The sequence below is a fragment of the Orcinus orca genome, chromosome 11 (assembly GCF_937001465.1).
Source record: "Orcinus orca chromosome 11, mOrcOrc1.1, whole genome shotgun sequence".
NCBI classification, from domain to species: Eukaryota; Metazoa; Chordata; class Mammalia; order Artiodactyla; family Delphinidae; genus Orcinus; species Orcinus orca.
Genome location: NC_064569.1, coordinates 21,634,374 through 21,647,533, shown reverse-complemented (window position 1 = coordinate 21,647,533; position 13,160 = coordinate 21,634,374). Strand labels below are relative to the sequence as shown.

The window sequence follows — 13,160 nt, the reverse complement described above, 5'->3', positions numbered from 1 at the left end:
TCTCGCTGGCCACTAATGTCTTGCTTTCTTATTAGTTCATGGGCTGTCTTGGCACATGGCAGCTTCTGTAGTACTAAGGTAGGAATCTGATCCTCTTCCTTAATTTCTATCCTCCTAGCTACATAAATCAATTTATATGTTTAATATACTTTATTAGAGAATGGTTGAGGGGGAGGATAGAGGAGGTGGTTAGATTACAATTTCAAATTGCACGCTAATAATAGCAACAATGAAAATAATACCTCCACCAAGTGCTATTCTTGGTGCTTTCTGTGTAATAACTTGGTTAATCCTCACAAACAACCTGTGCAGGAACTTGTGTCCTGTCTCATCTTAACAAAGAAGAATCTGAGATATACCTAAACTCACATAGCTAGTTAGAGATCGAGCTAGGATTGGAACCCGTGCAGACTGGCTCCTGAGTCTGTGCTGTTAACCACTGCAAACATCTCCTTTCGAAAATATCCTTATACCGCCTCACTCCTAGGAAGTTTCACTGGCTGATCACCCTGCGTCAAACCCTGGTCTTACTTCATCTCTCTGGTTCCTCACTTCACTTCTCTTCTCTGTCCTCTCATTTCTAGTCTCCCCCACCGCCTTCTTGGGGAAAAGTCCTTCCTCTGTCACATAGATCTGTTTATCGATCACCCGTGGCTCCCCCCAAAAACCTTAGAGTTTCCTCTTATACTCTGAAGCTCATGGAGGTGCTTCCCCAGTCAAAGCCCACCTCTTTTGTGAGGTAAATCGTTATGCTACCTGTTGAGATTATATACACATATAAAAAGCATACTGTTCATCTTTATTAAAGTCATACTGTTCAGCGTTATAGAGCCCTGGTTTTTAAAAGTCTGTGTAAATCATCTGATATTTTGAGCTTAAGGGGTTATTTTATAAATTTAGTGATTTAGAGTCAGAGGATCTGGATTTAAATCCTAGCTCTACCCACTTACTACTTATATAATATTGGGCAAGTTGTCTACATTCACCAAACCATATTTTATGGATCTACAAAATGGAAATAAGAATACCGTGTTCATCACGCAGTTGCACTGAAAGAATCAATGAGATAATAATATATGTCAAGGAACAACATAAATTATAAAACTTTGTTTTAATAGAACCACAAAGTTCTATAACTTCCTCATTGATACATAGGAATCCCTTTCTACCTTCTAACGCCATTATTTTGAAAATATTAGGGTTCAAGCATCAGCTTACTTTATGAGACCACAGAGGTCTCTGAATGCTGAATGTATCCTTTGAAGTAACAGAACCAGCTTTTGACTGTTTCACTGTGGTTGCTGTGGTTACCGTGGCTTTGGGGCCTGCTTTCTTGAGTTGCTGCTAGCCCTCTGCTTAGAGCTTCCCCCTTGTCGGTATGAAGCCAACTTGTGAGACTTCATGAAACACTTGGAGAATATGCATCGCCCACATCACAAATCGCAGGACGGGCATCCATTTCAAGCCCTGATGGCATTAGAGTCTCACCTATAAGTTCCAGGACCGATGAGTCATGGTTTCAGGCATTCTTTCAGGAAAGTATATCTGCAGGAGCCAAACTCCCCAAAATTGACTGTTTAGATATATTGGATTATGGTCAATTCTAGTTGATCTGGAAGTCATTATTTCTTCAGATGTTTTCTTCCCGTTGTCTCTCATCAAGGTTATATAACTCTTTTTTATCAGCACAGTTCCTGGAATTATTATCTTTATTAATTTTTTTTTACTTTCTCTTGTTTGTGTTGCATCTATTCCAAGGTTTTAGTCTTAATAACTTACAATTTCCCCACCCACCCTGACTTCTCTGGAGTGTACCACCTTTCCCATCTCCTACCTCTTCGGTTACTTCCTGAAGTCATTAAGCAGACCATGATTAGGGCAGATATTCTCAAGTTTCAGTATTTCCACCTCTCCGTGAGATATGTTTTATCATACTTCGGGTGTTGAATCCTTTCTACATCATTATTTACTCTAAAGCAGAATTCACTTTATACATTTTATGGTGGGCTTGCCCTAGGCCCCATGCAAAGCAACGTATCTAATAAAGTACCAAAAGAATTTAGTGCCTACTTATCAGTGGGTTCCTGTGAGTGAGGCTGCCATGGTAACACATTCTAAATTAAATGTACTATAATTTAGACAAAGAGAAAAATAACTCTTTATAGACTCACATTTGCCATCAGATTAGTGGTTGTTTTCCATGCTAGATTACAAAGTCACAAGGGCAGAGACTGTAGTTGTTGCCCCTGTTTGCTCTATCCCTTCATAGCATGGGACCCGGCACATAGTAGGCCCTCAGTAAATATGTGTTGAATCAAAACATGACTTCATAATAATATAAAAATCAAAGCGCTCTTTGCATACCCCTTCTTACAGTACCTTTGTAAAATTTTAAAACAAATAATCAGTAAAGATGAATTCAATAGCATGAAATTATGTTGGATTTTAGTGGAAAGTGCTAAGCAAATACAAGCTATTATTAGGACACAGTAAATAGTACAGGAGACTAGCAAAGCTGTCAGTTTATGAAATAATCATGGGCAGCACATTAAATATAGACTTTTATCCATAATGCTTATGTTTATTTCAAACGTAAAAACATTATTTTCTCCCCTTGGGTATAGATGTCTTAAAATATGTTTTCTTGCAGTATTCCTTCTACCAGCAGTTGCATGAACAAAAAAAGTCAGAAAAATTCTTCAAAGTTCTCTATGACCGAATGAAGGCTGCTCAGAAAGAGATAAGATCAACAGTGACAGTTAATACCATAGACTTAGGTAACAAAAAAAGGGATGATGACAACGAATTGATGACATCTGGCCCACGAATGAGAGGTAAAGAAATAGTTGAGTATTGGGGAGAATAGAGTGAGAGAAAAGAGGGGTAACACAGTTTTTAGATCTCTCTTATGTTTTTTATCTCACTTGTCTTAGTCTAATTATTCCAGCTGTGACTCTGTTTATGGAACTCCACCCTTGAATTTTTGTGGTCATGGGGTTGACCTTGAAAGAGCTCTGTAGGGCCAAGCTCAAGCAAGGAGTTATCAGTGCAAAGCAACAAGTGACATGAAAATGTTTGATTTCAGTGTGAAATTTATGGTAAAGAACAACTGCCCAAACCTTCTGAATGTTCATGAAATTTAAACTGTAAGAACAGGAATTACAGCAGTAAACTCTATGAAAGATTTTTGGTATTTGGAATAATGAAGTCGTCAGTGTAGTAAATACAAATCATCTAAATATTAACATTTTTGAAGTTTGCCCTATTTTCCCACCTTCTCGTATTCAAGAACTCTGACATTTTATATTTATCACAAAGACAGGAGCCCTTCTAACATTGGCTAAGCATTAAGACCTTTTTTAAATATCCCAGTGCAAAGTTTATTTTTTAGTTGCTACCTCTCAGATTCTTTTTGGGAAATTCTTGCACCTCTTGTCAGGTGATTTTAAATTCAATTGTTAGAGAATTTGGATAACTGTCTTTTTTTTTAATTAGCAAAAGGAAGTTAATTCATAAATGTAAGAATACTGCTTTATTTTCAGTAAGAGATTCATCACTACATTTAAAAGAGGGAATGAAAGGGCAATTAACAGAAGCTTCTTCGGCAACCTCCAAAGCATACTGTGCGTACAGAAGAGAAATGGATCCAGAAATAGACATCATTTGCACAGGATCAGAAGCGGGAAATGCTGAGGAAAAGTCTGCGGAGGAAGTAACAATGAGTCCTGCCATTGCCATCATGCAGCCGATTCTGAGATTTCTTCAGTTACTCTGTGAGAATCACAACCGGGAACTGCAGGTATTTGTTCTATTTTGTGTGAAAGCTGAGCATACAGCCTGTGATTATAGGTAGTTAAATTCAAATAAAACTAACAAGTAGTTTTGGAGAGAGTTTGGGAGAAATAATAAAAACAATAGTGCTCTTCTGAAATGGAAGAAACTTTGGTATCTAAGTGAAGAAAAGTGAGAGGAAAATTCCTTTATGCATGAAAAAAAATCAGGCTCCTACGGTATCATTCTTTGCATTTTCAACTCACATCTCTTTAGCCTCAGTGGGTATCATCTAACCTTAGGACTCCGGGATTTGTTAAGTAAGGTCACATTTGCCTCATCCGTATCTTTCATGGTTTTATAAGACTGTAGAGGTTTTCATCATTCCCGACTCAGTTCATATTCCTTGAGTGAGGTTACAGAGTATCTTTGTATGTCTTCATTAGAAACAGAGTTAATAAAGAGGATTTTTTTTCTTTCTTTTGAAGTGTAGTTGATTTACAATATTGTTTTAGTTTCAGGGGCACAGCAAAATGATTCATATATATATATTTCCTTTTTTAAATTATTTTCCATCATACCTTATTATGAGATATTGAATAGTTCCCTGTGCTATACAGTAAATCCCTATTATTTATCTACTTTATATATGGTAGTGTGAATCTGTTAATCCCATACTCCTAATTTTTCCCTCCTCCTTCCCCCTTCCCCTTTGGTAACCATATGTTTGTTTTCTGGCTGTGAGTCTGTTTCTGTTTTGTAAATAAGTTCATTGGTACTGTTATTTTAGATTCCGCATATAAGTGGTACCTCTCTAGATCCATCCATGTTGCTGCAAATGGCATTGTTTCAATCTTTTTTATGGCTGAGTAATATTCCTGTGTGTGTGTGTGTGTGTGTGTGTGTGTGTGTGTGTGTGTGTGTGTGTGTGTTACATCTTCTTTATCCATGTGTCTGTTGATGGACACTTAGGTCTCTTCCATGTCTTGGCTGTTGTAAATAATGCTGCTGTGAATATAGGAGTAAGTGTATCTTTTTGAATTAGAGTTTTTGTCTCTTCTGGGTATATGCCGAGGAGTGGGATTGCTGGATCATATGGTAACTCTATGTTTATTTTTTAAGGACCATCCATACTGTTTTCTATAGTGGCTGCACCAATTTACATTCCTACCAATAGTGTAGGAGGGTTCCCTTTTCTTCACACCCTCTCCAGCATTTATTATTTGTAGACTTTTTGATGATAGCCATTCTGACTGGTGTGAGGTAGTTTGGATTTGAATTTCTCTAATAATTAGCAGTGTTGAGCATCTTTTCATATGCTTGTTGGCCATCTGTATGTCTTCTTTGGAGAAATGTCTCTTTACGTCTTCTGCCCATTTTTCAACTGAGTTGTTTGCTTTTTTGATATTGAGTTGTATGAGCTGTTTATATATTTTGGAAATTAATCTCTTGTCGGTTGCATCGTTTGCAAATATTTTCTCTCAGTCTGTATGTAGGTTGTCTTTTCGTTTTCTTGATGGTTTCCTTTGCTATGCAAAAGCTTATAAGTTTTATTAGATCACATTTGTTTATTTTTGCTTTTATTTCTTTTACCTAGGAAGACTGACCTAAGAAAATATTGCTACAATTTATGTCAGAGAATATCTTCCCTATGTTCTCTTCTAGGAGTTTTATGGTGTTATGTCTTATATTTAAGTCTTTAAGCCATTTTGAATTGATTTTTGTGTATGGTGTGAGGGAGCATTCTAACTTCATTGATTTACTTGGGGAAGAGGATTTTTTATAGCAGTGAAGGTTGATACCTTTGTAAATTAATATAATCCTGGCCTTCCATCTTCTCTGGTACATTTTTTGTTGTCAAATAGATGAACTTAGGTGTGCCTAGGAATTTTGGCCCCTTTGTTTTGGGCATCATTTGTACATGCTGCTTATGTCACCATAGAAAAACCACATGAATGGTGACATCATTTCTAAGAGCACAAACTCCAGTATTAGAGCGACAGCAGAGTTTGAAGCTGTGTTTTCTAGTAAGCATCTAAAGTGCAGGTGTTCTGAGTTGGTAAGAGAGGGTATTGATTGAATACCCTCTCTTACCAATCTCTTGGAGGATTGAATATCCTCCAAGGAGATGAGACCCTCAGGAATTAATGAATGGCGGAAGCCATGACTCTTGTGGACCACCCCACCACAACTTGGAGAGAGCTGCTGCAGAACTGTCAGCAGGAAAAGACCAGAAGCTTTATTTGCAGAGGGAAGATATTGAATATGTGCCTGTGCACTTATCCTGACCCATGTGGTCTGTCCATGTGGGAAGTGGATGTGTAGTATCTGATCAAACATTTTACTGATAGGAATGTGGGATCAAACAATTTGGAAAATGCTACTTATAAAAGAGTTTTGTTTTATTATGAATAAGTGTTAGAATTATTCACAATATCTAATATGTAGAAGCAGCCCCAGTGTCCATTAACAGATGAATGGATACACAAAATGGGGTGTATACAAAAAATATAATATCATTCAGCCTTAACAAGGAAGGGAGTTCTGACATGCGCTACAACATGTATGAAACTGGGGACATTATGCTAAGACACACAAAAAGACAAATATTGTGTGATTCCACTTATATGAGATAGAGTAGTCAAAATAATGAAGACAGAAAGTAGAAGGGTGGTTGTCAAAGGCTAGGGAGAGGGAGAATATGGAGTTGTTAATAGGTGTAGAGTTTTAGTTTTACAAAGATGAAAGGAGTTATAGAAATGGATGATGGGCATGGTAGCTAAACATTATGAATATGTTTAATACCACCGGACTGTGTACACTTAAAAATGGTTAAGAGTACATTTTATGTATATTTTGCCACAATACAAAAAATTGAAAAAAAATCACAAATGCAAACTAAAAGGAAATAGAATAAATGGTAGAAATGAATTCAAATGAATTAAATAGTAAATTAAATTTGGGAAAATAAGTAATAAATTAAAATAAAATAAAAGTTTCCATCTTTGCTTACCCTTTCACCAGGTTTATTCCCCCATGAAATCACTTTTTTTTTGGTTTGTTTATACAGCAGGTTCTTATGAGTCATCAATTTTATACACATCAGTGTATACATGTCAATCCCAATCTCCCAATTCATCACACCACCACCCCCATCCCCCCGCAGCTTTCCCCCCTTGGTGTCCATACGTTTGTTCTCTACATCTGTGTCTCAACTTCTGCCCTGCCGACCGGTTCATCTGTACCATTTCTCTAGGTTCCACATATATGCGTTAATATACAATATTTGTTTTTCTCTTTTGGACTTACTTTACTCTGTAGGACAGTCTCTAGATCCATCCACGTCTCAACAAATGACCCAATTTCATTCCTTTTTATGGCTGAGTAATATTCCATTGTATATATATATACCACATCTTCTTTATCCATTCGTCTGTCAGTGGGCATTTAGGTTGCTTCCATGACCTGCCTATTGTAAATAGTGCTGCAATGAACATTGGGATGCATGTGTCTTTTTGAATTACGGTTTCCTCTGGGTATATGCCCAGTAGTGGGATTGCTGGGTCCTATGGTAATTCTATTTTTAGTTTTTTAAGGAACCTCCATACTGTTCTCCATAGTGCCTGTATCAATTTACAGTCCCACCAACAGTGCAAGAGGGTTCCCTTATCTCCACACCCTCTCCAGCATTTGTTGTTTGTAGATTTTCTGATGATGCCCATTCTAACTGGTGTGAGGTGATACCTCACTGTAGTTTTAATTTGCATTTCTCTAATAATTAGTGATGTTGAGCAGCTTTTCATGTGCCTCTTGGCCATCTGTATGTCTTCTTTACAGAAATGTCTATTTAGGTCTTCTGCCCATTTTTGGATTGGGTTGTTTGTTTTTTTAATATTGAGCTGCATGAGCTGTTTATATATTTTGGAGATTAACCCTTTGTCCATTGATTCGTTTGCAAAAATTTTCTCCCATTCTGGGGGTTGTCTTTATATTTTGTTTATGATTTCCTTTGCTGTGCAAAAGCTTTCAAGTTTCATTAGGTCCCATTTGTTTACTTTTGTTTTTATTTCCATTACTCTAGGAGGTGGATCGAAAAAGATCTTGCTGTGATTTATGTCAAAGTGTGTTCTTCCTATGTCTTCCTCTACGAGTTTTATAGTGTCCGGTCTTACATTTAGGTCTCGAATCCATTTTGAGTTTATATTTGTGTATGGTGTTAGGGAGTGTTCTAATATGATTCTTTTCATGTAGCTGTCCAGTTTTCCCAGCACCACTTATGGAAGAGACTCTCTTTTCTCCATTGTATATCCTTGCCTCCTTTGTCATAGATTAGTTGACCATAGGTGTGTGGGTTTATCTCTGGGCTTTCTACCTTGTTCCATTGATCTATGATTCTGTTTTTGTGCCAGTACCATATTTTCTTGATTACTGTAGCTTTATAGTATAGTGTGAAGTCAGGGAGTCTGATTCCTCCAGCTCCGTTTTTTTCCCTCAAGACTGCTTTGGCTATTCTGGGTCTTTTGTGTCTCCATACAAATTTTAAGATATTTTGTTCTAGTCCTGTGAAAAATGCCATTGGTAATTTGATAGGGATTGCATTGAATCTGTAGATTGCTTTGGGTAGTATAGTCATTTTCAGAATATTGATTCTTCCAATCCAAGAACATGGTATATCTCTCCATCTGTTGGTATCATCTTTAATTTCTTTCATCAGTGTCTTATAGTTTTCTGCATACAGGTCTTTTGTCTCCCTAGGTCGGTTTATTCCTAGGTATTTTATTCTTTTTCTTGCAATGGTAAATGGGAGTGTTTCCTTAATTTCTCTTTCAGATTTTTCATCATTAGTTTATAGGAATGCAAGAGATTTCTGTGCATTAATTTTGTATCCTGCAACTTTACCAGATTCATTGATTAGCTCTAGTAGTTTTCTGGTGGCATCTTTAGGATTTTCTGTGTATAGTATCATGTCATCTGCAAACAGTGACAGTTTTACTTCTTCTTTTCCAATTTGTGTTCCTTTTATTTCTTTTTCTTCTCTGATTGCTGTGACTAGGACTTCCAAAATTATGTTGAATAATAGTGGCGAGAGTGGACATCCTTGTCTTCTTCCTGATCTTAGAGGAAATGCTTTCAGTTTTTCACCATTGAGAATGATGTTTGCTGTGGGTTTGTCATATATGACCTGTATTATGTTGAGGTAGGTTCCCTCTATGCCCATTTTCTGGACAGTTTTTTATCATAAATGGGTGTTGAATTTTGTCAAAAGCTTTTTCTGCATCTATTGAGATGATCATATGGTTTTTATTCTTCAATTTGTTAATATGGTGTATCACATTAATTGATTTGTGTATATTGAAGAGTCCATGCGTCCTTGGGATAACCCCACTTGGTCATGGTGTATGATCCTTTTAATGTGTTGTTGGATTCTGTTGCTAGTATTTTGTTGAGGATTTTTGCATCTATATTCATCAGTGATATTCGTCTGTAATTTTTTGTTTTTGTTGTATCTTTGTCTGGTTTTGGTATCAGGGTGATGGTGGCTTCATAGAATGAGTTTGGGAGTGTTCCTTCCTCTGCAATTTTTTGGAAGAGTTTGAGAAGGATGGGTGTGAGCTCTTCTCTAAATGTTTGATAGAATTCACCTGTGAAGCCATCTGGTCCTGGACTTTTGTTTCTTGGAAGATTTTTTATCACAGTTTCAATTTCATTACTTGTTATTGGTCTGTTCATATTTTCTACTTCTTCCTGGTTCAGTCTTGGAAGGTTATACCTTTCTAAGAATTTGTCCATTTCTTCCAGGTTGTCCATTTTATTGGCATAGAGTTGCTTGTAGTAGTCTCTTAGGATGCTTTGTATTTCTGCGGTGTCTGTTGTAGCTTCTCCTTTTTCATTTCTAATTTTATTAATTTGAGTCCTCTCCCTCTTTTTCTTGATGAGTCTGGCTAATGGTTTATCACTTTTGTTTATCTTCTCAAAGAACCAGCTTTCAGTTTTATTGATCTTTGCTATTGTTTTCTTTGTTTCATTTATTTCTTCTCTGATCTTTATGATTTCTTTCCTTCTGCTAATTTTGGGTTTTGTTTGTTCTTCTTTCTCTAGTTCCTTTAGGTGTAAGGTTAGATTGTTTATTTGAGATTTTTCTTGTTTCTTGAGGTAGGCTTGTATAGCTATAAACTTCCTTCTTAGAACTGCTATTCCTGCATCCCATAGGTTTTGGATCGTTCTGTTTTCATTGTCATTTGTCTCTAGGTATTTTTTTATTTCCTCTTTGATTTCTTCAGTGATCTCTTGGTTATTTAGTAACGTATTGTTTAGCCTCCATGTGTTTATGTTTTTTACTTTTTTACCCTGTAATTGATTTCTGATCTCATAGTGCTGTAGTCAGAAAAGATGCTTGATATGATTTCCATTTTCTGAAATTTACTGAGGCTTGATTTGTGACCCAAGATGTGATCTATCCTGGAGAATGTTCTGTGCGCACTTGAGAAGAAAGTGTCATCTGCTGTTTTTGGATGGAATGTCCTATAAGTATCGATTAAATCTATCTAGTCTATTGTGTCATTTAAAGCTTCTGTTTCCTTATTTATTTTCATTTTGGATGATCTGTCCATTGGTGTAAATGAGGTGTTAAAGTCCCCCACTATTATTGTGTTACTGTCGATTTCCTCTTTAACAGCTGTTAGCAGTTGCCTTATGTATTGAGGTTCTCCTATGTTGGGTGCATATATATTTATAATTGTTATATCTTCTTCTTGGATTGATTCCCTGATCATTATGTAGTGTCCTTCCTTGTCTCTTGTAACATTTTTTTATTTTAAAACCTATTTTATCTGATATGAGTATTGCTACTCCAGCTTTCTTTTGATTTCCATTTGCATGGACTATCTTTTTCCATCCCCTCACTTTCAGTCTGAATGTTTCCCTAGGTCTGAAGTGGGTCTCTTGTAGACAGCATATATATGGGTCTTGTTTCTGCATCTATTCAGCAAGCCTGTGTCTTTTGGTTGGAGCATTTAATCCATTCACGTTTAGGGTTATTATCGATATGTATGTTCCTATTACCATTTTCTTAATTGTTTGGGGTTTGTTTTTGTAGGTCCTTTTCTTCTCTTGTGTTTCCCACTTAGAGAAGTTCCTTTAGCATTTGTTGTAGAGCTGGTTTGGTGATGCTGAATTCTCTTAGCTTTTGCTTGTCTGTAAATCTTTTGATTTCTCCATCGAATCTGAATTAGATCCTTGCCAGATAAGAGTAATCTTGGTTGTAGGTTCTTCCCTTTCATCACTTTAAGTATATCATGCCACTGCTTTCTGGCTTGTAGAGTTTCTGCTGAGAAATCAGCTGTTAATCTTATGGGAATTCCCTTGTATGTTATTTGTCATTTTTCCCTTGCTGCTTTTAATAATTTTTCTTTGTCTTTAATTTTTGTCAATTTGATTAGTGTGTGTCTCAGTGTGTTTCTCCTTGGGTTTATCCTATATGGGACTCTCTGCGCTTCCTGGATTTGGGTGGCTATTTCCTTTCCCATGTTAGGGATGTTTTCGATTATAATCTCTCCAAATATTTTCTTTGGTCCTTTTTCTCTGTCTTCTCATTCTGGACCCCTATAATGCGAATGTTGTTGCGTTTAATGTTGTCCCAGAGGTCTCTTAGTCTGTCTTCATTTCTTTTCATTCTTTTTTATTTATTCCGTTCCGCAGCAGTGAATTCCACCATTCTGTCATCCAGGTCACTTATCTGTTCTTCTGCCTCAGTTATTCTGCTATTGATTCCTTCTAGTGTAGTTTTTATTTCAGTTATTGTATTGTTCATCTCTGTTTGTTTGTTCTTTAATTCTTCTGGGTCGTTGTTAAACATTTCTTTCATCTTCTCGATCTTTGCCTCCATTCCTTTTCCGAGGTCCTGGATCATGTTCACTATTGTTATTCTGAATTCTTTTTCTGGAAGGTTGCCTATCTCCACTTCATTTAATTGTTTTTCTGGGGTTTTATCTTGTTCCTTCATCTGGTACATAGCCCTCTGCCTTTTCATCTTGTCTGTCTTTCTGTGAATGTGGTGTTTGTTCCACAGGCTGCAGGATTGTAGTTCTTGCTTCTGCTGTCTGCCCTCTGCAGAAGTTGGTTCTTTAAAGAAGATCGATAAGATTCTTATTCCCTCAGCAATACATATGGAAACTCCTCTATGCTGTCATATAGTTTGCTGTAACCTCTCACCTCTAGCAGGAGCACTGAGACCGTGGGGATGCTTATCCATGGCATTGACTGGACAGAATGCGTAATCTCTCGATAGACTTGGTTCTAGAGAGGGTCCCCCCGCTGGCTGCCGATTCAGTTCCTGCGGGGTCCCGGCTGCTCCAGCTACTGGACCGCATCCGTCAGCAAGCGGGCAAGGTCTCGAAATCACTCTAACAGGTTGTGTTTCCTTCCAGAAGTTTTTATGCACATATAAGCATACTGATCTGTACATGTAAACCTTTTAAAAAATACACACACAATATAATGGTCTTCCACTTACTTTTATCATTTACTAATATATCTTATTACTAAATTACTTATTACTAGATTATGTTTATATCAGTACATATTGAAGTACCTCATTCTTATAGCTTCAATATATTCCAGTGTTTGGATGTACATTTATTTATTAAATCAGTCACACTGTGATGGGTATGGTGCGGTTTCCAGTTTGGGCTGTTATAAGCAGTATGCCGTGAACCTCTTTGCAGTCGTATGTTAACTGAAAATATTGATAGGTGCTTCCAAGTTACCCTCCATAATGGTTGCATCATTTACTGTTTGAAGCTACACTGTTTATAAGGGATCATTTAGTTGAATATTTGATTTCTTCTTTCCCTAATGAATTTCTTTGCAGTTTCTTTTTCCTTCTTTTCCTGCTACCTATTGTTTTTGTCCTTTGTGTATAGTTTTAAGACAATGACGTTGAGAAATATTTGTTATGAACCATACTGATAAATATAGATGCTTGGGAAAAAAATGCATCTTTTATTTCTTAAACCCAGGAGAAATTTAATAAATGTAAATGCTTCCATATAAATAGCCATTCCATTCCACATTACCACAGGGATCCTCTCAAGTTTGAAAAACACTCCTATGGAGAGAACTAAAAACAATTAGCACAGTGATTTTTTTTTTAATGCTTCAGGTATGCTTTCTTTTGCCTTTAGAATTTCTTGAGGAATCAAAACAACAAAACAAATTACAACCTTGTCTGTGAGACCCTTCAGTTTTTGGACTGCATTTGTGGAAGTACGACGGGTGGCCTGGGCCTCTTGGGTCTCTACATCAATGAGAAGAATGTAGTGCTGGTCAACCAGACTCTGGAGAGCTTGACTGAGTATTGCCAGGGCCCGTGCCATGAAAATCAGGTAACT

The 13,160-nt window shown here is 36.8% G+C and overlaps 1 protein-coding gene across 3 annotated transcripts in view; it reads left to right on the top strand.

Moving 5' to 3' along the window:
• ITPR2 (inositol 1,4,5-trisphosphate receptor type 2) overlaps positions 1 to 13,160 on the top strand; it is a 523,758-nt gene that overhangs the window by 357,069 nt on the left and 153,529 nt on the right. For all 3 annotated transcript variants that reach the window (XR_004483814.2, XM_033430221.2, XM_004270904.3), the window contains 3 exons: positions 2,651 to 2,834; positions 3,543 to 3,799; positions 12,954 to 13,154. Coding sequence is in view for 2 of the 3 variants with exons in the window: in XM_033430221.2 (XP_033286112.1) it covers positions 2,651 to 2,834; positions 3,543 to 3,799; positions 12,954 to 13,154 (642 nt within the window). In the remaining variant the exon portion in view is untranslated. The remainder of the gene's footprint in view (positions 1 to 2,650; positions 2,835 to 3,542; positions 3,800 to 12,953; positions 13,155 to 13,160) is intronic.